Source organism: Phalacrocorax aristotelis, chromosome 3 (genome assembly GCF_949628215.1).
Source record: "Phalacrocorax aristotelis chromosome 3, bGulAri2.1, whole genome shotgun sequence".
Lineage (NCBI taxonomy): Eukaryota > Metazoa > Chordata > Aves > Suliformes > Phalacrocoracidae > Phalacrocorax > Phalacrocorax aristotelis.
Genome location: NC_134278.1, coordinates 49,568,538 through 49,595,927, shown reverse-complemented (window position 1 = coordinate 49,595,927; position 27,390 = coordinate 49,568,538). Strand labels below are relative to the sequence as shown.

The following is a 27,390-nucleotide window of genomic DNA, read 5'->3' as shown; positions in this document are numbered from 1 at the left end:
GCAACAGATGCCATAAATTTTAGTGACAGGTCAGCAAAACAGAAATATATTAACAATCCTGTTGGATATCGTATGACCAGCTGTGTTAGATACTAGCACCTTACCGAGACATATGGAAGCCAAAGAGGAACACTGCCTGAAAAAAGTGTTTTGTGGAAATACTTTTACAAGAAACAGTATGCTGAATGTACAGAGACCATCAAATATCTTCAGAAGTTATTTCTCCTATCAAAGGCAACCCCAAAAGTCTAGTTCCAGCAAACATAACTATTCAATAGCTATCAATCACTTCACTGCTACAGAGCTCGCTTTTCTAGTAAGTTAGGAACTGGAATGACTGCTCCTCCAGATCAAAATGAAACCTCCCCTCCACCCCCACCTTCTTCGCTCTATACCCGTCCTGATAGCTAAAAGGAGAACAAAAAAAAACCAACCAACAATTCTCTCACCCGCATACAGTGGCATACAAAACAGAATATGAAATGGCTTTGGGACATGTACTCACAGATCACCCTCTTTTATATAAAAGGAGGCAGCAGTTCCGGTAACATATGTCAAGTGGGTTTGGTCAAAAAGGCGTAAGGGTTTTGATGAAAATGCTCCACTATGCTAGGTCTAAGAAATGTATTCTAGTTGTTCAGCTTCCTTCTTGACAGTAATTATACCAAAAAAAGTCACTGACCACAAATCAGGAAGCAATTCATCATTATTCAGAAGAACGTGCCTTGGAGTAACCCTTTGCAAAACACTGCTGAGTTATTGGTTTTGTCTCTCTCTGTTCCTCACCAGTTGTCTTATATTTAATGTATCCAAACAATGTTAGAAAACCAACAATTTTGTAAACCAAAACCCCCAAGACTTTGCAGGATTGATCCTGTTGCTCAGATAGTGGAAAAAAAGGAAGGTAAAAAGCCTGTTTGGTATTATAACCAAACTTTCATGGCAAAATGCATTCATCTTATCCCTTTCACACATCTTGCCACTTGTCTTTCTGCTCACCAGGATTTCAGAAAAAAGACAGGAACAGCAGAAGCGGCTGACAAACACCAAGCATTGGGATTACTGCTGTCTGTAACCCTGTAAGGAATCAACCTTCTTACCAAAACAGATTAGCACCCAACGGACCCTGCAGACAGCTCACTCCAGTGAGCATTTCATTTTCTTCCTAACAGTCCTTTGCAGCAAAGGTATGGTAAAAACCCTGTAGTAGGGTAGGGACTGTAGACTTCACAAATTAGCTAAGCCTTGTGATCTTCTCATGCTACATCTTCTGTTGTATCACCCTTGGTGTGAGAGAGGGAGAGAGATGGACAGAGAAATACTTACCTGTGTATTGGTCAAGATTAAAAATCCCAGTAAACAACTAACGCCTATCATAATTCCATGTTAAATGTCAAAATAAAGGGGACAAACAAGAGCCATGGAATCAAGGAGGTAATCCACCCGGAAACAGACTGCTGGGTGTACATGGTAGCTGTTTGCGCTTGTCTGCGTTTCAATATGTGTTTCAGCACACTACAAAAAAAATTAAATGTCAACAGCAGAGGTAGTTAAATGCTCCATTGACCTGTGCATCTGGACTGAAGAGAGAGAAAAGGGACTTCCAGAAATTTTCCTACACCTACCACAAGCTGAAACAAGCTCAGTGGCTCAGTTTTATTTTTGTCTTGCTCATACATTTCTCACAGAGAGCTGAAAAAGGCAGATGTTGTTCTCATCTTCCCCATATATCTTCATTTACATCCATCTGCCCTCTCAAGAAAAGTTCACGACCAAACTACAGCACACCCTACCAGTTCTACTGCATGGCAGCTTGAGTTTTTTCATGGTTTTAAAATATCTTGGCCTTAATTAAAACTGCTTTAATGAAATTCTCAGAATCTCTAGAAATCACTTCTCGAACTAGTCAACTTGAAACACTCACTGTACTGGTGTCTCTGACACAGCAGATACTTTTTGATATCCACCTTACATGAGGTGTTTGCTTCTCCCCTGGTGCAGCTGCACACAAAGATTTCTCAGCCCATACCCATCGGAAAGTTATTTCTGCACATCCATGTATGTCAACAATTAAGTTTTGCTAAACCAAATTAAAGCTGTCCTGATAACTTTTAACCAGGGGTGGCTTTCTGGTCAGCAGTTCTTGGCCTCCGTTGTTCCCCCACAAGCTCAGCTGCTGTGGTCGAGGAGGGGTACCCTCCAGGAGAGCAGTGCCAGGACAGGCTGTCTCCAGGCTGCAAGCGGCCCCACTGCCGCAGCCAAAAGGAGCTCTTGCCCTGCCACAGCTTAGGGGGGGCGGCTTAATGAGAGGCCACGAAATACAGAGCTGTCAGGGGCTGGTAGGCAAAACAGCGAAGAACTCCACGTCTAGAGCTGAGGGGAAGCCGTCCGCAGGCTGCCGCAAAAGCTGTCGCAGAGAGGCATTTCAGACTTGTGTCCACCAGGTGTCCTTCAGCACACTGCTGCCTCTCGGTGAGGAGACCTTCCGAAACAGCCTCGTGGCAGGGAACCACTGGGGAGCATGACCTGAGCTGGCTCCCCACAAATAAAAGCCTATTGCCCTTGTGGAGCCTCCTGGGTCTAAACCATGCTGTACGGGAACAACGCGCTATTTTCAGAACAATTTCCTCCCTACAGACACTTAACCCCCTCTCCCTTCAAGCTCCAACTTTCAACACTCTCACAAGTGGGCCGCCACCACATTTTGCCTTTCGGTGAAAGAGCATTTCTAGCACGAAGACGAAGCCAAACGTTAGCCTGAGGCTGCAAGGCCGCTTCCCGGGCAGCTGTGGCCCCCGCCGAGGCCGGGCTGAGCTAAGCCGCTCTCCCCTCGGTCCGAGATGTGCCGAGAGAGGCCGGCCGGCGAGCGGGGGCCAGCGCCAGCCTGGAGGCGGCGGCATTGGCGGTGCCCGGCCGGGCGGGCGGGGAGAGGCCGGCCGGCGGCGGCCGGGCCCGGCGGGGGGAGCCCGGAGCCGCCCGGGGCGGCGGCGGCGGCCGCCCTGGAACTGACCAGGGTCCTAATGCGGCGGCGGGGGCCGCCGGCCGGGGAGAGCCGGGGACAGGGGACGCCCGGAGCCGGGGAGAGCCGGAGCCCGCTGGCAGAGCACATGCCGCCCTGCCCGCCGCCCCAGGGCAAGAGACGGATGGGCCCCGCTTCCAAATCCGATATTAAAAGGCGCTTTGAAAGACCAACGTTCCGACATCTTTGGGGAGAGGGCACTGGAAGTAAACATCAACCCCTAGTTATTCTCCCAGAGGAGGGTATTTTGCAATGGGACCACTAAACCACTTACAATAAAAAACCCAAACACCGAACAAACTCTTATTGGCTTCAGTGAAATAACTGTACTCTCCAAACGCAAACAGGGGAGGCCATCAGGTGTCCTGGAATAACACTGATTTATTTATTTTTTAACTACTAGTTCTAGAGTCACGTCAGCCCACACAAATTTTACCCCTTCTTTCAGTGACCAGTTTTCTAAGAGAGATGCCATGATATAAAATGCTTTCAGACCGCTTCCTCAGTGATCATATATAAAAGAAATAAAAGCCATAGGGGAGAACAAGTGTCTGAGGTCAGCGAGGCACACTTTGTAACAGCTCAAAATCAGTGCTTCCATCAAAAATCACTGATTCAGGGTCTGCCTCTAAGGAAGGGCCTTATCAGAGCCATGCAACAAGTACTGGGTTTGCTGAGATACGTTTCTCTCCGCCAAGTGCCCAGAAGAGCATGGGGCACTAGCCATATTCAAGAGAGCAGAATAACTGGCACTTTATATCAAGAAAGGCTGTTCAGGCTTTAAGGACTGAGACCAAAGGAAAAAATTATTGAAGAACATGTTTTTAAATGTCTTCATGAGAAAGATTATTCACATATGGCCTTCTAGAGCATGCTTTTGGCACTCTGTTTCATCCTTTTTTTGTCAATTGCTGAAACTGGAGGAAAGGGTAAATAATTCACACAGAGAAATAAATAAATGACTTCATGTAAATCCAGCAGCCTAAGATGTTACGAGCAGTAGTAATTCATTTTTCAAAATGCTGACACATAGTGTGAACACATAGTGAAAAATGTGTCCTTCAGAAAAATCCCCGATCAAGATCCAAGAATAAACAAGAGCATGACGTGTCACGGACTCCCTTGCAAATTCAATAAACCTTTAAAGAGGAGCTACTCACTTCACAAAGCATGCAAGGAAAAGAAACACAAAAAAGCAACCCTCCCCAAACAACAGCGGCAGCACTTCCTCCCTCCTAAGCAGGCACGCAGTACTTTTCCTACTCCAAGCGGAGATACAATACTAATCGTGACAGCACTAGGATTTAATGACCTAATCATGACTAACACTGTCATGGCATTTCACAAGCGATGTATTATATACATTTTTGTCAATAAACTGACTCAGCATTTAAAACTCTCAACCAGATGAAGCCACAGCTCTCCCCAAAGTTAACAATGAAGACGGCTCACATCTGAAATCCACTGGCAAACACGCACGCAAGCATCCCCCGAAGCCTTACCTCATCATTTCGCAAGTGAAAAAAACCCACCCTATCGAGCTGTCAGGACTCCAGTGGTTTTCCATGAGGCCAAAACCGGAATCAGGCTCTACTCGCTGACCCCACAAGCATTGATACGCAAAAGCAACACACCCAGTCCTGACCCCACTGAACAAAATCAGACTTGGAAGGCAGACAGAAAAAAAAAATTGTTTCACGTCCAAAGTTGCTAGAACACAAGCAGATTACACCATTTGCAACTATTTCACCCTGCAAAGTAGCAAATGAGTGACCTGCTCGTACATTCACAGGACCTGGCTTTCACTGAAGGGGGACGGAGGGGGAGAGATCAGATCAGCCCTTTCTTTCAGAGCTACCTTAGAAAAAGCCAGGGTTCCAAAGTTCCTATTGCTCCTTACGGTAGGTGCTATTCAGCACAAATAGAAGACCGGGGGGAACTCTAGAGAACAAAAGGAGGATGTCCTATATTCAGACTCCCACTAGCAGGGAGCTGCACGGGTCATATTTTGCAAGGAAGAACCAAGAATCTTTCAATGACTTCTCTCTCCCCCTACCTCTTATACAGAGGTGGCAGCAATCCTCCTACCCTGATTCACTGACCTGAGCTATAGGGTAAGGAAATTACACCTCGGTGTTTCCAAACACAGTGCTGGGAATTTTGAAAGCTCCTCGGACGTCTCCTGCCACGGCAGCAGGACTGAACAGGGGCAGAGGGAGCAAGCAGCCCGAGCAGCCAATCAGTCACTAGCCGGCTGCCGAGGATCTGCCCAAGCTGCCGCACTGCAAGCTCATCCTTCAGCCAAGAAATCCTCCCATATCACACGGCAGAGTCGCAGCTCCCCCCCTGCCGCCAAAGTAAGACCTATCTAACAATGCAGTAACACAAAACAAGGTTTCTCACTTTTTTTCTGGAGCGTGTCCTTCCTCTGCCAAAGTTCTGCAGGGCAGGGCAGGGCAGACGGGAAAAGAAAAGTGATTTTACAGGAGAATTTAGCTTTAACCTCTTACCAAACCTACAAGGCACTGTATTAGGCACTGCCAAGCTAAATTCCACAGTGCCAATACCCTCCAGCTGGGGGGTCTGGCCATATTTCTGTACGCAGGATTAAACAAGTACCTGCTTTAGAAGGAAATATTTGATAGGCAGGGATGAGTGTACCTCTTCTTTTCAGCTCTGTGGTCAGTGTGTTTAGCCAAAGTAGAAGCACAGGTAATAGCTGCTATACCACAAGTCTCAGCATAAGGAGAAATGAAGGGTTGTCCCTTGGGTTATTACCCTGCCGAACATCACACCTAGCTATAATAGCTACTCTATACGAAGGAGTAAACACAAAACCAAATTGCTCATCCGGGCTCATTTCTTTCCAGCCCTTCTGAAACAACAACAAAGAATGTACCCACTCCAGGGACAAGGATAGGACAGACTCGCACGGCTAGCTACCAATGAAGATACTGTCCCAGATAAACAGAAGTTAATTTAAGCTACGGCCACCCTTCTGTCAAGCTTGCTACAGTTCTACCATCACTTCCTTAACCGATATGCCAGAGTTTTTAAGAATTTAGGAAGTCGGGAATACGGCAAGCTCACGACAAGAATAAAGCAATTTCATAACCAGAGGGAAAACAAAAAGAAATAATTAAACACACTTCCAGGAATTTGGGTTTTTTTTCCCCCTCTAGTTTTTTTAAAGCTATTTATTGGACAACTGAGGCACTTTAATCTCTGAGCCAGAGGCAATGAATGGTCCTGGCAAACAGCAGTCTAGAAATTGGCACAGAGAACTACCCCACAGTTTAAATATGCTTATTCAGATGCTGTTCAAATTGTGTGAAAATTTAACTGTTTGCGAATTGGTACAGAACCATTTTCAGGGATAGGCTGGTGGTGATTTCCAGTGAAAATATTACATGACAGATGACCAGCTCACAGTTTCTTAAAAGACTTATTAGGGCCCCATCTGAAAAGCCAGCGGGCAGCATTTGTTGTTGTTGATGGTGTGTGTGTGTGTGTGTGTTCAAGAATGGAAGCCAGGGTGAGCACACACTTTCCAAAGCGCTGTGATTTGGCTTGTCTGACTCCAACCTTCCCCAGAGCATTGCCGCTTACCTCTTTGCAGTTAGATGCGTATTTGAAAGTCAAGTTCCTTGGCAAGGAAGCCTCTGCCTGAGTTAGGGTGCCTCCATCGGCACTGGGATCCAACGGGTGATCGTTTACAATGTATGTGCACTTCTCTTCAAAATCGGCTTCCGTCCACAAAGTCATGTCAGCATCCTCCATGTCCATTTTCATTGTCCACTCTCTCCCTTTCACCAGATTCTTGAAACTCACAGCGTCCGAGCTACACTGTGTAGCAGCCTGGAAAATAAGAAAACAGCCTTTAATCCTCATTGTCCTTCAGTGTTGTGGTTTCCGTTGAGACAGCGTGACTAACACAGTAGTCTGTGACACTTTAAAAGCATATGCAGGATAGCTGGTACAGTTGAGTAATAGCCAAAAAGCATTGTAAACGAAGCTGCTCTGACTGAAGCAGCAGCACCTTAAAATGCCAGCCTCGGTAATAACGAGGAGGGACCAGAAACAAAGAGGAAAAAAATCCCTAGGCTGACAACCGCTTTACCTTTTTCAGACCCTTTCCTTAATGCCTCAGAGAGAAAAAAAAAAACCCCATGCTGAAGAAAACGTGGGGTCATGGCCACGAGACCACTTAGTCGCCTGTGGAAAAGCTGCCTCAGAAAAGTGTCACAAACAAGGAGAGGAAGAGGAAAGGAGCTGCTGTCTGCGTCTGAATGAAGCTAAAAATGGAAAGCGCATGTTGGAAGAGCGGAACCCAGCCTTGCCTCTTCCAAATGGGGAAGCCTGAACTTTCCCACCGGCTTTCAACACACAAACAACTTTCAAAACAACCTGGCCCCCCCGCCGCCTCCTCCTGACGTCCCCTTATCCTTTGGCATGGAAGGCTGAGAAAGCCGACATCCTGCCAGCATCACTGCAGCAGCAGCAGCAGCCCTGCACAAAGCTCCGCAACGCATTCCCGGGGGCCGAACGAGGAAAGGAGCAGGGGAAACAAATAAAATAAATAGTTGTAAAAAGTTGCTCTATCCCTTTTGATTTGGATGGTACCTCCGAGAACTGCTAGCCCAAAGCACTGGACAGGAGCCTCGCAGGGCAATTCCACCAAGTCCTTCAGCCCCTCTGCCTATTCAGGAGGGAAGCACTATTATCAAACCTATCCCCAGACACAGGTACCAGGTCGGGCTCTTTCCATAAGGCTCACTAGAGACCAAAATCTGCCGGTAGCCGGGAATGACGTCCAAGCCCGGTGTAAAATCCCTTCATTTTTCCTTTTCGGATACGCGGCTACTGTGAAACTCCCATCCCTCCTCCGGGAAAAAAACGAAACGCGGGGACAGAGAGAGCAGGGTCTCCCGAGGGCGAGGCGGAGGGCTGACAGCCCCCGGGCCGGCGGGGGGCCGGCGGGGGGCCGGCGGGGCCGCCTCTCCCTCCCGCCCTCAGGGCCGGGGCGCCCGCAGAGGGCTGAGGCGGCGAGGGGTCGCGGCTCCCCCAGGGACCGGCCCCCGCGCCCCGTCCCGCTGCAGCCGAGGCGGGCGGTGCGGCATTCACTGACTCTCGGCGTTAAGAAGGGGGAGAGGAGACTAACAGCGAAACTCGGGGGGCGTGTGTTGGGGGGGTGACAGTTGCGCGGCGGAGCGAAAGGGTTCATGCCGATCAGAGGAGCGCTCCCGAGCCGGGGAGAAGCGACGAGGAAACTTTTGCTCCGTCCGCCGGGCGCCGGGGCAGGCGAGAGGCAACCGAGGAGGTGGGGGGGGGGGGGGAAGGTGTGAGGGGAGAGGCGCCGCGCTCCTTACCGGGGCAGAGTCCCGCGCGCGTTTCCACAGGGAAGCCCACCGTCGGCGGCAAGCCTGGCTCATCTCTACAGAGTAAACATCGCTCCTTCCTTCCAGCGGCCGGGTCCCCGGGAGACTGACTCACACCTCCAGCCGCCGCTCCCCTCCTGCTCCTCCCCCACTGTCAGACAGGTGCTGCTGCGCGCCCTGCTCTTGCCTCTGGGAAACGCTGGGGGGCCGCCTGCCACAGCGCCCCGATCTCCTCGGCTCGCCTCGCCACGGCACGGCACGGCACGCCACGGCTCGGCTCGGCTTGACCCGCCCGCCCATCGCGCCCGGCCCGCCCGCCACGCACCGGCCCGGCCCCTCCCTCTCCTCTCCTCTCCTCTCCCTCCCCGGCTCCTCTCCTCACAGAGGGGCGGGAGGTGGGGCCCTACCTGCGGCCCCTGCCCTGCGCCGAGCCCCCATGCAACCCACCGCCGCCTTTTGGGTTGTTTTTTTCTGTGTGGGTTTTTTTTTTTTCCTTAAATTATTATTTTTCTCTCCCCTTTCGATGTGACGGCCGGGGACGGCCTCTGCGTAAGCCCGGAGAACCGCGGCGCTGTCCGGCGGCCTGGGTCTGGTAGGCAGGCACCTCTCTGCCCTTCACCAGAAGTGCGCGTGAGGCAGTTTTCACTAGAAATCTCTTTTCCGTGCTATTTTAAGCTCCGGGGTTCAACACGTACCTGCTTTCATTCTCCCTCAATTTGAAAAGATAGAACGCTACAAAAATAAAAACTGAAATGACCCCCAGGTTCCAGAATATTGATTAAAACCCAACTGAAAGCGCTTACTCCCAAACCTCAGCAATTACACTACTTTACTTGATATGACCAATTTGGGAGTTTCAGAGTTCTGATTTTATCCCTTTCCAGAGTCTCCCTCTAATCAACGCTTGTAAAAGGAATTAGGAAAAACATCTGTTTCTTCCTGTAAATAAAATCTTCCCCCCCCCCCCCCCCCGTCTCATTAGGCAATAGCAGGGAAGCTCACAAGAGTGGGGCAAGGCAGGCAGCGTTTCCAAACTCAACGCCTCTTCCGCAGCGCGGTAAGAAAACGAGCACTGACCCTGCGCAGGGCAATGTGTGAGCGACCATCCCGGAGCACACTGGTGATGGAAGGAGGATTGCCATGGTAATTAGCGGACCCTGCACCCCATTTTTTTTCCCTCCAATCCAAGTCAGCATGCTGGCTGAAGGAAGGACATCCTGTGATGATGGCATACAATGTCCTGTTTGTTTATTATTAAGAGCATTCCTGCTTCTCATTACAAAACAACCAGATGCCTTACTTCCTTCAGTGGTCCTGTCTCTTCAGCAAGGCGTCCCCAGGCTCAGAGGAACGGTGATGCACAATTCCATTTATAGCCATCTACAGCCCAGTGCGAACGCTAGCAGCTCTACTACTTTTCCTTCTTCTTGCACATCTGCAAGCTTATTTCTCATCGCTTTTCTAGCCCTTTATGTGGCAGCTAGTTTCACATTCTTCTCTTAAACACACACGCGCTTGTATTTTGGGGTGATCTGGGTGTTACGTATTTCTTCACAGGAGAAAGGCAGAAAGAGGGGAAAAAAACAAAGCACGTTTTATGCAACCGGGTGCCTGCCTGTCTCTCTGACCAGTGTACACACATCCCTTTCCCCTTAACCTGCTCCTCCTCCCTCTGATAAAAAGACGTGTGGAAAGGATTACTTGCCATTTTCGGTCTGCGATGCTGAGAATAGTATATCTGTGTAAAGACCTTCCGTATGCGCTAACACAGGAGGGCTCGTGGCAGCAGACATAAGTAGGGCAACTGCTTGCAAGTGAGTGTCCTGGCTTAACTTCCACCACGGCGTAATTCCACAAGAGAGGTGGCCCAAGCACTGGGCTGAAGGATATAAATGTAATTGGATATACCCAGTAAAACCGAGGCGCATCCAAAATGAGGTCTAGGAAGGCTCTGAAGTAGGAAGAACCATTCATTAAAGGAGAGAAATCCGGCCTACTTGATTGGGTTAATTAACTGATGCTGAGTCACACCGCATAGAACAGAAAAACAATGTAGTCATACTGAAGGTGATTATTTTACCGAAAAATAGTCTCACTCTGAGAGGCAGCTGTTTCAGAGCTTTTCACTTCCCTGTTAGCTTGAAAGAAAAAAAAAAAAAAGGGGGGGGGGGGGAAGAAAAAAGGGTTGATTTGTTTCCTTCAGGGTCTGATCTTCTTAATGTAAAGGAGAGCAGGAGAAAAGCAAATCTGCCTTTCAAGGAACTGAGAATGCTTTTGGGCTGGAGAAGAAGAGGAAGCAGAGATTAGATCAGATCAGATGAAGTGAAATATTCATCAGGATGACAGGAGGATGCCAATATCCCAGGTCAGTGTGTCTCTCTCCCCAGGGCCTGGGAAGGCGGGTACAGCCTATGGAGCCTATGGACTTCAAATAACTCCGCGGCACACTCCGAGGCTATCCTGAAATTAGCTCCAGGTGTCTCAGTCAGAACTACCGTAGCGCAGGAGAAGGGATTTCACTGGCGTGCAGGTCTAGCCTAATGGTGCCTGATCTGGAATAAAACTAACTTTATCAAGAAAGAAGAGACAGAAACAAATTGTTAAGAATGTGTACCAAAGTAAGAACCACAAAGGCAACTCTGCCATTAAAGAAATATATAGACTGACCTTCTGACCTTCCTCCTTAATAGAGAAACATAAAAAGACGCCCTGTTCAACGAGCAGTTTTCTGCTCTTTTATAGAAATCTTTCATACCAGTAGCTGCTATTGTCTGGAATGTGCAATCTCAAAATGTTGTTCATTTCAAAAAGAACATTTTTAGTCATATTTTCATTTTTTCCTTCTCGCTCATAGAAAACCTCAATTACCGTATTAATCAGCATTTCTCAGGCAGCTCCCTCTGCAGCAGCTTTCAGCCTGGCAACAAATCATGAATGGCCCTAACAGCTCTGATCTCAGAAATCCCCATCCATTTCCTTTGATGCTATCACCACTTCAGCTCAACAACAAGCCCGCGCGACGCAGCCTCAGCTGCCGCCGCTGCTGCTGTTCTCCCTGCGCCTGCGAGAACTGTAATTGTAAGGGGAAGACGGAGGGAAGAGAGCTGGCTCTAATAGATGAAACTTCTTTAGAAAGTTGGAGGGGAGATAAAATGCACACACGAGATTAAAGCAGAGTCTCATTTTCACATCCTCCCCTTCCCCTTACCCAAACAAGGTCAGTGGCAGATTGACCACATCAAGAGTGACTACCAGACCCACCCCCATTTCCCACTTCCTGCATGTAGGCATCCTTGTGCTGGTAAACATTTGGGGACCAGTTGTGGTCATTACTTGGAGAAGGTACATGATGTAGTTGCACAACTGCACATCTTTTAAAAGCCAACTGAGAAATCTTAAAGAAGAACTTGCTTTCAAGTTCTGCTAAGACGCACTGGCGTTTTGGGGCCACGCTTCTGAAAACGTGGTTGCTGTCAGATTCAAGGGAAGGAGAGAGACCCAGCACACTCTAGTGACTGTGCAACAGGAAAAGTTAAAGCCTTCTTCTCACAGACTGGTCTGACCTTTACAAAACACAGCCTATAGGCTTCAGATACAATCTCAGAGGCTTTGTATGCCCTAGACTACTTCAAGCATGGTATTGCCTATAAGGAGAGAAATTAAAATTGCACTTGAATCTACATGAAGGTTTTTGCAAGGGCATTTGGGGTGGTGTATGTTGTAGCCAGGAGGCTTTTGAATTAACACGTGCAGCTTTCAGGGACTGCCTTTAATTACAGAGCACCCTGGTCATTGCCTCCTAGCACTTGCAAATGCCTTTACGTTTATTTTTGTCTCGGCTGTGCAATACCAAGAGCAGTTCTTTTGGCTGCACTCTCAGCTACTGCATAGTGCAAGCCTTAACACCTCTTTGGTTTTCTGTTGGTTTATCCTCTCAAGAAATTTCCTTTAAAAGAGAAAAAAGGAGTGAAACTAAAATACCATATCCCTTTTTGTTTCCAGCTAGGCCTTATTAAAACGCGGCTCAGATGACTTATGAATAAGCCAAAACAACCCTCCTCCAATGGAAAAAACATTCTTGCAGCACACAGAAGCGAGAACTAACCTTCAGCCATTTCCTCTTGTTGAGGCTTGAGTTTGAGAAGAAGGAGCTGAGGCTGTCTGGGCCTGCTATCAGGAGGGCAAGAAGTCACTGTGAGAAGTTGGGCTTCTCTTTGCTGCAAACGCAGCTGAGCAGCAAAGACGAAAACAGTCTGAAGCCACTCTTGTTTCCCAGGAAGCAAGCTGGGGTGAAGGTATTGAGAAAGCAGCAGCAGTAAAGGCTTTGTCACTGCACTTTTTTTTTTTTTCATTGTGGGAGAAGGCAGCAGACTTCAGGGTCTGCAGTGACGTAAGGAACCATCATCTCCTTGTCCCTTACGAGAAGGGAAATGCCTCACAGCAAACACGACAGATGTTCCTCTCTTGGTTACCACCAGCCTTCCCATCACACGTCTGAGCGGTCTTAGGAAAGGTAGGTATAAATAGCCAGGAACCCATACAACACCACTTCTATTGTCTTTGCAGGTTTCTGCCAACCCAAGTTTATACCCGATGAGAAAAACTGAGCACAAAAACCAACCGTCCACATCCCAAAACATGGACTTTTGAATATTCTGTCCATAGCAACTGAATATGAGGAAAAATCAATGAGAACAGGCCAAACCATTCCAACCACTTTCCAACCTTACTGATGACAGAGGACTGAAGAAAGGGTGCACTTTGGGAAATTTTCCTTTAAAGTAGGCTGATTACCAGATTGTTACAGAGGAGGGATGGGACATGTCAGGCTCACCCCTGTGAATATTTCAAAGACATCAGCCCTGCAACAAGCTCACGACAATCTGCAATAAACGAAGCCACCTCAAAATTAACTGTATTAATTCAATCTTCATGTCTCCTCCCAGCTTCGCAGCATGACACTTTTTGGGGCATTCTCTCCTCAACCTGCCTGGTACATCATAGTGATACGAACCACAGTGAAACTTCAGGCTCTGTTCCTACACAATTCAGTTTTTGCTTCAGATACTCTCCAGGCTGCCCAGCCTCCTGGAGTTGATGAACACAGCAGAAGGAAGGTGAGACTCATGGGTGGAACCATGCCACTTTTCTCAGACGGAGAACTGGCCACAGAACGTGTTTCAAAACAGATGAACAAAAACAACAGCTACACACCATGACCAAGAGCATATGGTGGAAATGAAAATATTTACCCACAGATTATCACAGATCCAGCAACACGACTACCGTGCATCTAGGACCAAAGGATTCAAAATAGAGACTGTGTTTGAAGCCGATTAGGGAATCTGGCCGGGTGGGCTGAAGAACCACTTTTTAAGCTTCTAAGAGTACAGTCATCATTTCCCCACCTTCCCTACCCCACGGTGGTGAAATAACAGTCTTTTCATACCTGTGTGTTGGCTGGGGGAGGGAAGAATTCCTCTGCTATTAAACACAACTTCTCATTAAATAGTTGACACCTTATCCTTCTTTAAATGTTGTAATGTTTACTTTGCAAAACCCAGGAAAGCTTTTAAAATAAAGATAGCAGAGAGATTCTTAAGCCGGGTGTCCTTGCTTATCTGCTCTTTATCAACCAGCTATTGTTTCTGGAGGAGCTCGTTGGGGAAGGTGGAGCAAAGGGGTTAATGTTCAATAGGTATCTATCAGTTCCCCTGAAGGAATAGGGCTGCTGACAGAAGAGCAACACTGGGCTCTCAGCTACTTCCTGCAGAATGTGACAAACCAGAGAGAAAAAAACGAGGGCTGCAGCTACTTCTTTTTTTTTTTTCTTTTTCTCTTTTTTTTTCTTCCCCCTCTCCCAAAACGACTAGTTTTAAGAAAGACATTGTCCTTATGAGAGATAATCCCACAATAGAGAGTCCATTAGAGGTATTAAAGCATTGGCTGCGCCTGATCTACAAGAAGGGCTCTGTCCTGACAATAGACAATTAAAGCTGATAAATCTGCACTACTTGTTGCCGTTCTAATTCCTCGTAATTGTATGCTACTTGTCCCTGCCTCCTGCGTCCAGGGATGAAGCATGCTTCTTTAATCTCCAGAGCACCTGACCTAGTTCCTATGTGGTCTTTTCAGGACCTGTTTTCTTCCCATCTGGACTTCTTCCCTCCTACTCTCCTTTCCTGCTTCCCTCCCCTAAGCGCTAAGAAGAGGTTACGATAGAGGGCACAGAAAACACCAGAGCACAGCACCCGGATCAATAATTCTGGAGCCCCAGACAATGCACTAATCTGCAATAACAGCTAATCATGGTCAATTTGGCACACCAGTGATTAAACTGTACTTTTCATTAGGCTCAACAAGTAGAGCAGACGCACACTGACAATTCAAATTGCCCTATCCCTAAGAGCTGCCAAACTTGTGTGCACTTCTGTGCTTGTAGCTGCTGCATCACTAGTCTTGCCAGACTAGGCGCTTTGTGGGGGCTTATCGTTTTCTTTTGACTTTTTATGGATTGCAACTCTTAGCTGTCTTTTCTATAAAAAGCAAGCCCCTGCCTCACTTTACTACAATGAGTTCTCCTAGTTAAAGGGCTCAGGGCGTTGAAATTGTGATGTGCTGTGCAGGACACTGAAAAACTAGCATCGCAATTACATGTTCCCTCTTGGTGCTGACAATATTCTTGGGTTTATTTTACATCTCAAAGATATTCAGTGGTTTTCTTTTTTTTTTTTTTTTTTGAAGAAAGCTTGGAAGCCTACTGGTGACAAAGCAGAAACACCAAAATGTGTATCACAAGACTTAAAAGAGAAAGTAAGTAAAAATTACCTTGCATCTATTTATTTTTCAAACTGAACTGTTCAGCCAACCTCACTAAACACTTGAAGACTGAAGAAGGGGTTTGGATACTTTTTTTTTTTCACCAGTAGGTGAACAAAAGCCACTACTATGTCCACTCTAGAAATCTACGAAGTTATTAACCCTTACATGCCATTTTGATAGTGACCTTCCCATCACCCTCATAGAACAATTTCTTCTGCCAACAATTTCTTCTGGTTACAATCATACCTAGCAGACCCATTTTGCAAACTGCCCTGAAAGCCTCACCCAAGAGTTTACCACAATCTTTAAAGCACGGCACCAAATTCCAGGACTCCTAGAGACCGACCCCACACACTCAGGGGTCTCCTTCTGTTTAACTTTAGCTTATCATCCTTGTATTAACTTGAATAAGTGTTAAAACTGCACTCCAAGTTGCTCTTAAAAAAAAAAAAAAAGGCAAAAAAAAAAAAAGTGTGGAAGATGTCAAATGAATACAGGAAATGTCTATTCTACTATTAATATTAATGAATCCCTAATGCATTTGCAACCCACTTGAGGTAAGTCAGTAGAGTTCTTCTGACAGCTATTCCTCATCAAACTACAACGCTAAAGATGTTGATGCTTTCCCTTTTGCTTTGTAACCTTTAAGCAAAGTGTAAATCGCACCCTGGCCTACCACAAAATAATGTATTTTATCCTAAGTGAACACAAAGCCCTAGAGACAGAGGTTTAAAACAGTGCACACGTCCGCTCAATTTATCATTTTAAGATAGGAAGCTGCCGCAGCAAACAAAACACCTCCTTGAAAGTGGGACAGCAGCAGATTGCGGTGCAGAAAGCTCTGGGATCTTTTGTTTTCCTGGAGAGCAACAACTGGGCTTTCCAGAGGAAGACAACAGCCTCCCCTTGCTGAAATCTAAATCAGTTCGTATAGGAAAGCCTGCCAACTGCTAGTTAGACGGTAACAAAATATTGCAGATAATTCACTTTTCACGATAAAGCAGAAACAAGCAGGCATGCAGCACCCAGCAGGGGCTCAACTGATAAAATAGTGTCAAACTCAAACCATTTGTCAATTGGGAGGGAAGAGAGCGAGCTGAAAGATGGACTCAGGAAGTAGATTTATCTAGCGCGACACATTAACTAGTATAAATACTACGGAAAAAGTAAACACATTTACCCAGCAGTATCTCCAGCCAGCAAAGAAAAGGCTTCTGAGCCTCAGACCCACGCTGGCCATCTAACCACTCAGCTGTCAGCTACAACAGCAGTAGCATTTTTCTTCTTGTGCAGGATTGCAATGCCATTTAATGCATGGCACTAAAAGGTTTTATTAAAGGCGTACATTATAATTAAGCAAAACAAAAGCGTGACTCCTCTGCTGTTCTAGTCTCCTCCCTCCACCCAGTAGCCAAAACAATAAAACCACCTTGGCAGCAAACAAGTCAGGTAACATACCCCGGAGAAGAGCACAGGTTTGTTATATAATCATTGACTTTGCGTCTGGCTTGCTCAAAAACTGCCTTATCAGAAACTTCTGTCCCGGAGGCTCCCGAGGCAACGGAGGGGGCTGACAATGCAGGTCAGGCACAGTTAAGTCGCCAGCAGCATAAATGTGGGGCACACAAACAATCTGGAATAATGCAGGGCAGGAGGGCTCTTTGGATGGATGCTTTCCATTGGAAAGTCTAAACAAACATCACAGTTTGTGGGCAGCACTTACTCTGCTGCAATCACTGGGCAGGAGGGAAACGGTTCAAAGGGATTTAGGATACCAACCCACAGCTACGTACACACACCTTGTGCTGGCAACCCATAGTATCAAAGGTTGGCACGTCGCATCAGCAAACCACTCTAACGCTCAATCTAACACGAAACTCAAAAATTAACAGCAAAGTAAGTAATCCGCATCATGCCTTCCCCCCGCCCCCCCCCCAAAAAAAAAAAAAAGAAAAAGGAGTTCATTCATAAAGCAAAATACAACCGTTTTTTGTTCAGCTGTACCTTCATGTGTCCGCACAGCACAGGTTCCCCACCTCCAGCTCATGCATCTCAGGATGTTAGTCCATATGGAGAGTCTGTCATTCACTCTCACACCCTCACACACACACGCATGCACGCACGCTCACGCTCGCACACCCGTACACGCACACCACACCCCCGCGCTCGCTCCCCAACACGCACTGCCTGGAACCGCTCTGAGGATTTTAGAACTTCCTCTTGCTGGCAGATTCCTCCCTCCCTCCCCTCGCATCCACTCCACCCCGTTCTGTAATTAGGCTTAACAAGAGCAATTAACAAAACAAACTCCTCTCCGCCTGGTGGCCTGATAATTCTGATTGTCATAATGCATTAAGATGTGTAAGCCAGTTTAAAATAAAGTACAACATTGCACAAGAGCCATTTTGCACCTATTTTTACTGCTTTTATCATAGGGGTAATCAACATTCAGCCACGCCTTTAATTTAAAACAGAAAAAACAAAACTCGTGTCCAAACAGCAGAACTCAAAATTGTCACTTTTGGAACAACAAGAGTATATTGCGTTTTTGCTAGTTTATTAGTGGGCAGATCCCTCCTCCTATGCACAGCAAAGTCTGTAGAAATGCATTTTTCTTTTTGGAATTACCTAGTGACCCTAAAAATTCTAAGACATAAAATCAAGTTTAAATGCATCTTCTGGCTTTACAGGCATCCACGAATCACTGGATTGTAACTGTTCCTTTTTCCCTGCCTGGTGTCTAATGGCATGATATGGGAGGCCAAAACCTCAAAATTTTTTCTGATGTTTCACCCGTCCGCTTTCAGTTTACTTTCCTTCAACAATCAAATCAAAGAAATTTAGTGTCAGAATAATCCAAACACCAATGACTGCAGGGGGTCGGCAGAGAAACTTTGACGTCCTTTGATTCCAGTGAGCTATGGGTACAACCTCCCCCCCGCCCCGCCGCCCCCCCCTTCCCGAAAATTTACACACATCCTGAACGAATTCTGTTGGAAAACATATCTAGTTCTTGTTGTGCTTATGCACTCTGGGAGCATGTAATTAAAACTGTCAACATGAAATTAGTAAACATACCAAAATCATAAGCGCATAGAAGATTCATGAGCAGAAGAGAAGACCAGAAAATAAAAACCAGTTTGGTACGTGACACGGGTTCGGGTTCATATGAACTGAAAAAATATTCTGCTCCCTCAGATACATATAACCTGATTCACATTGCCACCTGCCAACTAACCACAAGCAATTTAAAAAAAAAAAAGAAAAAAAAAAAGAAAAAAGAAAGGCTGGTGTAGCCAGCATATTGTTGGAATCCTGCAGTTTCTGACAAGCTAGATATGTTTTTGTTTTCCTAAGTCAATGATTTAATCTCTGCTGGGTGTCAACATTTGCACAAGAATAATTTTGGGGGTCAGAAAGACATCAAGCGAATGAGATTTCAAAAGGTTTCATAAGAGCGCAGATTGCTCAAACACAGGGAAAGGAGGGTTTCAGCTTCCAGAAGTTCACTCTTCTGCTTCTTTATTCCTCCTTCCTGAAGCTGAGTCAAAGTTCTGTAAAAATCTACAGTGAACCATCAGATTTGCAAGACAACAGCCTCACATAAAAAGCCAGGCTTTGCAGTGAGACAAACCTCCAAAATGACAGTAGAGGTGACTATTATGGTGCAAAATCAGGCAGGCTTTCAAACGGTAGGAGGTGCCAGGTGTAGAATCGCATACAGAAACTCAGTTCTGCACTCCTGGCATACGACACACCAGCTTTTTTTTCCACCAGATCTCTTCCTCATCTAGTGTTTAGAAAGAAGACTGCTCACTAAAAAAAGTAATTTCCCCAGGTTTTTCCTCTCTTATTTCTCCTTGGAAGGCCCAGTGCCTTACTTTTACCACAGACTGTTCAAATGGAAGATAAACCAATTTTGTCTTGTATTTTTCCACTTTGCTCATCACAACAGCGGCACTTGGATGCCTCACAAATATCAAATCATGACCAATCTGATTTTCACAATACCTCCCCCATATGCTGATGAAGGTATTATTGCTGTTCTCGCTCAGAAGGGGTATGGAGACACAACATTAACATCAAAAGTGTACATTAATTTTGGGATGCAGAGCAGCTGATTTACTCAGCACGACTTATAACTTTCTTACAAGCATTTCTCTTCCTGGCATCTGTGATGGCTCTCTATTTTGCAGGGCTTCACATCAGGCACACAGAAGATGTCAAAATTAATAACCACCTGCGAAAGGCTTTACTGAGGTGAACTGGCATGAATCTTACCCAGAATCACGGGCAGAAACACCTGGTTCCTCAGAGCAGGGGTCACCTGCCCCAAGAAGAGCAACACTTCCTACCGTGGCCGTTTTACTTCCTTACACTGCAGCAAATGAGATGGGGGGAAGAGGAGTCTTAAAGATAACACTTTATTACACCACCCCAATTCATCTCCCCTAGCAAGCTCATCTGATGCCTGAATGAGGCAAGTAACCGGTAGAAAACACAGTAATTAAATGAGTAATTAAAGACTGTATCACAGTGCATAAGAGGATCAAACTGGGGTTAGTCTAACAACCTAAACTCTGGAGAACTTGAGTTTGCAATTTTCATAATGTTCTTCAACAGGTTTTGTGCCAGTTTTTGAAACTGCAAATAGAAAAAGCAGCTATCCCATGACCCGGCATCACACTGATGCCCACAGGGATCAGCAGCAGAGCTGGGATATTCTGATCTGCCACGGGCAGACGTCTGCAGGGAAACTAGCGGACCTGGCTCAGAGCAACCGTGCGGTTGTTTTTGGCAAGGTCACCATAAGCACTGGAAGGGATAAGACACTTCTGCTTGGGGGTTTCCCCAGGTGATGTGCTGGAAGCAGAGGAATGCCTGCTTTCAGGTGTCTCAGTTTCATGCCAGACTTGGTGTAGAGTTTGTTCCTTCTCTCCTCTCCTCTTTTCCTGTCTCAGCCCATCCTCCAGACCTCACCCCAGACTTCTGATTGGTTTTCTTGCCCAGCCAGTCCTCACCTAGTCCTCCTGACCCCTCTTGTAGTTTCCCTTTCCAGTCACTCCCATTTTCCTCTCCCACACCCAAGCTCCTTGTGCCAAGTCTTCTCATCGAGCCAGTTTCAGTCCCTCCTGGTTCCTCATCTGCACTGCACTTCTTTCCCTTCCTGATCTACGCAAACACGGCACACACTCCATCCTCACGTGCCCCTTCCCGCTCACTATCAGGCCTGGCCTCCACAGCCCAAACAGCAGCGTGGTGTAGTCATGTCTTCAGGCATCTCCTGGTGCTCCTCTGCAGGCATGTAGCAGTAAGCTCAGTTCACACGTTGAGCAGACATGGTGTCAAGCCAACTGGAAGTCCTGTGACTATGTTAGTATGGCACTGAGCCCGAGCTAATAAGCCCTGGTGAGAAGCCGGATATATTAGCTTGGGCTTAGCACCATGCTAATGCAGTCAGGCAGCTTTTGGATCAGAGCTGGCTTACATCCACCCGCTTTTAACACCAAACTTGCTTGTCTTCGTCTACAATAACCCATAAAGATAAATCCCTCGGTCTTGTACCAACCCTACTCTCAGTTTCCCTCTTCCCTGACACTGCTGATTTCCAGGAGCAATCTCTCCTCCTTCATAATTCCCTCCAGGTTCAGCTCTTGTCCATAGGCTTTTAAAAACAGCTCCTTTGCATGACTCTCTGGCCTCAGGACAGTTTACAGTAAGCATTCACCAAGCAGGCACTCTTCTGCTCTCGGTTTAGGTGCTCAGTTCTAGACCCAACAATGTTCACTCATTGAAGCCAGCCGTGATGCCCTCCTACAGCTCCTGGAGGGGCTGCTCTGCCCACTGTCTAGGTTAGCTTCTAGCTCAAAAGCAATTCTGCTGGGTGTGGGAGCCAGGGATGGAGGTGGGGACAGGACTGGTGTATGTCCTGCTCTTGCTCTGACAGAAACCCAATGTAAGTGAAGCATGTGTGCAGATCTGGGAACCGGGAAGTGCTCCTGGTAGAGGGACAGTATTCGAACACCCCTGACAACAACAGCCGCCACCCTCCCCTGCCACATATGCTATCCTTCCCCAGGCCACTGAACCTGTCATTCAAACTTCTGCTCCAAAAGATAGGGGCTGTCATAGTGGAGATTAATTTTCAGAAGAAGAGTCATCACACTCTCAATATTAGCAACAGAACTTTGGACACAGCCAAGTTCTTGGAAATGGCAGAATAGATTTTGGGGAAAAATATAGCCTGAGGCAAGTAAAATGTAAAAAACAACTGAGCCACATGTTTAGAATTTGGTAGATTTATGAGCATCTAAAAGTGGAATTTCCTAATGCAAATGGTCTGTCTGTTTAGCAACAGGTGATGTTACCGGCCCTGCTTATACTAAAGATCTGTTTCTTTAAATTAATTTTAGGGGGACGTTATTCTCCTTTGTATGACAATGAGAATATTACCGTCACACACAGATCACATACAAAGCACGTGCATAGATTTAAACTCTATTTCCTTGGCCTGCTAGTCCTTTTTCAGTGGCCCTGGCCAATTCACTACAATTGCATAAATTATACAACATGGCAAGGTTCGATAAAGACAGAGAAGATGCTCCTGTTCCAACAAGTTTAGGTAAACTTCTTTCCATATACTAAATCCTAAAGGGCAATGGAAACAACAAAAATGATGATGCTACTCTTTTCATAACTGTTAAGATTAAAAAATTAAACAAGTGACCACCTAATTGCAGTAGTTTGCTGTAACAAAACCAGATCTGTAAGTGACTAATCTCATCACCAAATAATAATTTTTTTAAAATGGTTTTTTAAAGGTTATTTTGCACCAGTCTGTCCCTGCATACCCCTGATCTAAAATTATTAGCACTATGTGCACACAAATCAGGCAACAGGGAGTAAGGGAAGCTTGCAATCAGACCTAATGTCTTCCCTTCCTCTCAGCCCCCAGTACAGGACAGCCACTTCCTTTCTACAAACGCTTCGCTCAGATCTGTACACAAGACAGGCCACATCTTCCGGGGAGGCTCAAAGTCTTTGCAGACGCACAGTTGCCTTCAAAGCATCACTGGAAATCTGTGTGGGAAGACTCTAAAATATTAAAACCATCCTATACTCTTTTCTTCTAAGCCAAAAACAACCCCCCACTAAACCTATCTATCACTTCTCTGTTCAGTTTATTCTGGGCTGTGGAATAAACTTTCTGACTACTGAAAAAGATGCACAAATACATAAGCTGCACCACATGTGCAAAGGAAAACAACAGAGAAAAATCTGTATGTCCTTTCCAGAAAGACAGCTCTCTTCCAGAACGTGAAAAGTATGCACAAGTTTTTCCTCTATTACCAAAATCAGGCAAGAAGAAGGCTGGTGTGAAAATACTGTGCTTCAAAAGGTAGCTTATCTGTCCTAAATCCAGGCTCACTTACCTTTTGGATCAACGCTCCATTACCATCTTGCCTGATTTTCTTCTCCCAAAGGTAACCGCTTGCCCTCTAGCAGATTCACAAGTCATTTAAGCCACGATCTTCAGTCTTAAGAAATCCCCAGCTGAAAGTTTGCTACGGCACTCGTAACCACAGCCCAGCAGCGAGCAGAGCGCGACACTGCTCTTCCTTGCGCAGCGCTCAGGCGACCAGCCCGTGCTTGCTGACTACAGATGAGAGATTGTCATGTTTTCTCAATTTCCCCATTTCTAACCTGAGAGCTACCCTGTGCAGTGGGATGACTTTCAGAAGGGTCATCCTTTGTACCCTCTCCTTGCTGCCAGATGTCCTCTGCAGCTAGTTCATAGCTTCTGTTCTGTATTTTGCAATAGCTTAACAATTTTGGTAAAAATTCAGAGACTACTACTACTACTGAAAAAAGTATGTATTATTCTTAAAGAAGGCGGAGAGGCCAAAAGATCTGATCTCAGTTAAATCCTCATTAATTTCTCTCATTTCACATTTCTTTCTGACTGTCAAAGCCAGGCTTTTGCCAGTCCTGTGTAAAGATAACTGGATCCCTTTGAAATATAGTCAAGCTAACAAGTACAATAGAGATGCTATTTCCCTGACACACCTGGCACATTTGCAGTGTGCTAGGATGCCAGAAGAGCGTAAATTATCACAGCTCACGGCGCAGAGAGAATAGTGCCCTAACAGACCTTCGGAGGCTCATGATCAGTTTCTGAGGATGGATGCTGTAGCCCTACAGGTAACAGTAAGGCTGGGTAAGTTAGTTTAAGACTAGCGAGGATCTAAAGAAAAACAGGTACCAGAAATTCTGTGTATGTGCTGGTTACTGAAACAGACAAGACACATGGAAATATTTTTTTCAGATTAATTTACATAAAAATAGATTTGACTTTTGGCTGTACAGTAGATGTGATTTTGCAAATTGCTGCGTTAAAGAAATCTAAACAAAATCAATCTGCGTGCTTATAAATGTGTAAAAGTGTTTAAGGGACACAATATGTTAAAAAAAATCAACAGTAATGGTTAGTCCATGCTTCCAATTATATTCTTTCTTCAATTAGTCTTGAAGAAACTAACACCTCTATTAATCATTTCAATTAACTCCACGCACCACATGACATCCGCACCAGCAGCCCATATGTTGCGTTCCAATCACCCAAATATTAAAGCCTTTTTAATTGATTGATCTAAAGAACATTCAACAGGCTCAAGGTGGCAGCCAGCCAGGAAATCCCAAAAGAAGATGACAAAAAGGTGGGGGTGCTAAACCAGCTTCCCAATTTGTTTTTCCTCTTCCTCCAGGGTTCACTAAGTTAATCCAATCACAGCCCATAAAGCCCCTTTTTAATAAAATAAATAAATAGATAAGAGAACACACATGTTGGCTTTCCCCCAGAGAAGCCCCCTCCACTAAAGCCGGAGAGCCATCCTGTTAAGAAAGTGCCGCATACGAGGGTGCATTTTTTTATCCGGCAGAAATATTTAGCTTGGCTGCCCGCCAGGGAATGCTGAAAGAATAGGCTGAATTAGGGGATTTACCTTCCACGTGTTTGGCACGCGTCATTAGAGGCTCTGAAGAGCTTGACTCTTTCGCTCTCTCACTCTCTGTTTTTTCTCCCCCCCACCAGAGCTTTGATGCAGAGAATAAAGTATGAGCTACAAGAGCAGTTGATGTGTTGCATTTCTAAGCGTTGGCACGGTGGCTTTTGTTCTGTCAAAGAAAACTGATGCCCAGTTTCTGAAGGTGAATTAATTTTTTTTTTTAATTCCAGTCAGGTATGGGGTGAACGTTTCAAAAGCATTCACTTCAACGCAGAAAAAAAAAGTGCTATTTTTCTTTCTCTCTTTTCCTAAAAAAAAAACAAACCCCAAACCAGTTTTTGAAGTTTTCTGTAGACAGATTTAAACTTGGAGAAAATGGCTTAAAAGTAAATTCCTTAAGTGAAACTCCAACCACAGAGTATTTTAGGAGCTCATTTGAAAGGTTAGTTTTGTAACAATAATCCATTAATTGCTCTGTCATTTGACTTTTATATGCTGTCATCTGGACTTACGTTATTTTAAAAAAACACTTCTTTACATAAGTACTTTGGTCCTGCAAATACCTCTTAAGACATACAACCAGAACACATTAGTCAAGACGGTTGGTCCATACCTCAAGTAACCCATGAACCTTCCCAGAGTTCCTAATTTGTGAAGGCAAAGACAACATTCTAAGTTAGCCTCTGCCCCTCTTAACTTACAGAGGGGGAAAAAAACCCGACAGCCCCCCAGCCCCCAGTTTCCAGCTGAATGGAAGCATGGAGTTCCTTAAACCAACAGTAATTGCAAACGTTTGTGTCTGGCACGCATGCCAACCCTGTTTACAGGGCACAGTTTTGCAGAACAACTCCCAGTCCCACCAACACACATCCACTGAACTGGTGTGAGCCCAGGGAGAGCCCTGCTGCAGCTGCCTCTGCTGTACTGTCTCATCACAGCATCAGATAAATATAGGCCCTATTCACACACAGGTTTTATCATTATTGATTCAAGCAAATCAGTTTAGAAGCTATTTGTTGACATGCTTACTCAAAGCAAGGTTCAAGCAGAGTTTCTGAACTGGTGTTGGCTGTATCTTTACCCCATCTTCACTTGCAAATAAATCTGGGTCTGACTGGTTCAGCTAAATTCATGTCACCAGGTGACAGCATGTGATTTTTCATCTATCTCTCAGTAAAACTAGTTCATTGTGCCTTGCATATCAGGAGATCCTGGGGGCTACAGAAAAGCAGCTAAAGGATGGATACTGGCCCTTAACTGAAAATATAGGATATTAACTCCAGTGTCGGAAGGGTGCCGAGGACCATTTCCTCGCTGAATGTAAAACACCTCTGCTGTAGGATCCTCCTCATAGCTGAAGGGCAGGCCCGTAGCTTATCACTTCTTAAATAAATCATTCATAATTCATAGCCAGGTTGAAAACCACACAAATAATGAGCTCTCAGTATTACTCAGCGGAAAGTGAGAATGGGAGTTTTCTACCCAAACCCGTAAAGGCTGACAAGCTCAGACATGTTTTTGTGAGCTCCTTCCTGGACCTCACATTTTTAATTCAGTTTAAAGAAAGCTAGGCAGCCACTTCCCCCGTCTTTTAAGTAAAGATGTTAACATCCACGTCAATAATACAACTCTCCCTTCTTTTACCAAGGGCTTCAGCAATCACAAAGGCTTTCTGTTCATCACAATGAAAACCTGCAAAAATAAAGCTGCCTAGTTGTGCAGCGAAGAGGGCAGGTTTGGCTCCATACACTGCATGGGTGCCAGCCGGTGGCTGAAGTACTGCTTTATGTTTCCAGTAGAGCATATTTGTGGCTACTTGAATCTCCAAACAACTGGCCATACAGCATGTGACTACTGCACGCCAGTAGCAGTAGGAACTGCAACAGATAATTCCCCACCAGTTGTTTCCACTTTATCAGAAAATGGAGTAAGCGTTCAGGACTGACAGTCCCAAATGGGTTAATTCCCCTGCAGAAAGACTGCAGGTTTAATAGAAAATAATTGTAGAAATATAGAAATAAACAAGGTGTGGGTGCTGTGGGCTCGCATTCCACAACAACGCACCATGGGGCAGCACACGCTTTTTGATGCAAACCTGTAGGCAAAGGCGTTCGGTGCTCCCTGCTCCCCCGGCACAGGGCTGCCTTCCTGGAAAATGCCTACCAACACAAAAGGTGCATCTCTGTTATCTCTAGCCTCCTTCACCTACAACCACAGGAATATCCGGGTGCCCATGCCTATGACTAGGAACTGCCTGCCTGCTTTGCCTCTTGAGTGGTTATGGTGAGGCCAAGTGTATTTCAGTACTGATATTTTGAAACTTCGGCCAAGTAACAGAGAGGATGAGTCTGACAATACCAATTCAGTGGCAAACTGCTTGAGGTATTTGCCATAACTGCAACAAACCTGTTGTGTCTGCTACACTTATCATATTTACACATTAAAAATATGACCCTTGTAAGTGAAATAAAAGACCTCTTCCCCCCCCATATCTCCTCCCTCTGTGTTTTTAATTAAAACCACGAACCAACACATGTATCGATCCTTCTTTCTGTAAGAGTCTGAGATTCCACGCCCAAGTACTATACAGATAAAATGAACATTTATGTGTTAGAGATTCGCAATGCAGTAAATTCTCCTTTCCAAACCTGCCGTCTTCATTAAAATCTTATTTACTTGGTAATCTCCTTTGATCGCTAAAGTTATAAGAAGCCCCCTCCTCTTCTTTTGATACTATCAGTGTAGCTTTTGACCAGAGAGCGTGATGAATTAAATGTATGACAGATATGACAGGTGAGGAGTGCTTGGAGAGGGCTTAAACAGCAGGGATAAGACAAAGCCCCCATTTAAGAACAAAACCCCTACCCGATGGCTAGCCCATTAATGACCAACCACTCTATTTGTCCTGGTGGATGAGGAGCAAGCTGATACTACAGACAAAGCTTTGTTAGCCAAGGGGCTGTTCTTCAATCAGGCCACACAACCAACTAATTGAAATGCCCAGTTTTCCTCCCATAGGATTTGATACACAAGTGAGGGGTTTTGTAGGTACACTCTTCCCCCTCCCCCCCTTTTTTTTTTTCCTATAATGTATTAATTCAGCCACCGCAAGTTTACAGCTGGACTAAGTGGAATTACAGCATATAAACCTGAAAATCTATCTGCA

At 45.7% G+C, this 27,390-nt stretch overlaps 1 protein-coding gene across 6 annotated transcripts in view; it reads right to left on the bottom strand.

The window, feature by feature from the left end:
• PRDM1 (PR/SET domain 1) overlaps positions 1–27,390 on the bottom strand; it is a 102,425-nt gene that overhangs the window by 16,671 nt on the left and 58,364 nt on the right. The window contains exons 1-2 of one of the 6 annotated variants that reach the window (XM_075087374.1): positions 17,224–17,446; positions 6,629–6,877 (exon numbers count right to left, since the gene is read on the bottom strand). In XM_075087374.1, coding sequence (XP_074943475.1) covers positions 6,629–6,877; positions 17,224–17,229 — 255 coding nt within the window. In that variant the 5' untranslated portion in view covers positions 17,230–17,446. Of the gene's footprint in view, positions 1–6,628; positions 7,094–7,139; positions 7,414–8,388; positions 10,854–16,399; positions 16,460–17,223; positions 17,447–27,390 lie in introns of those variants that run through there. The other 5 variants (XM_075087377.1, XM_075087372.1, XM_075087375.1 and 2 more) reach the window with 5 other exon arrangements.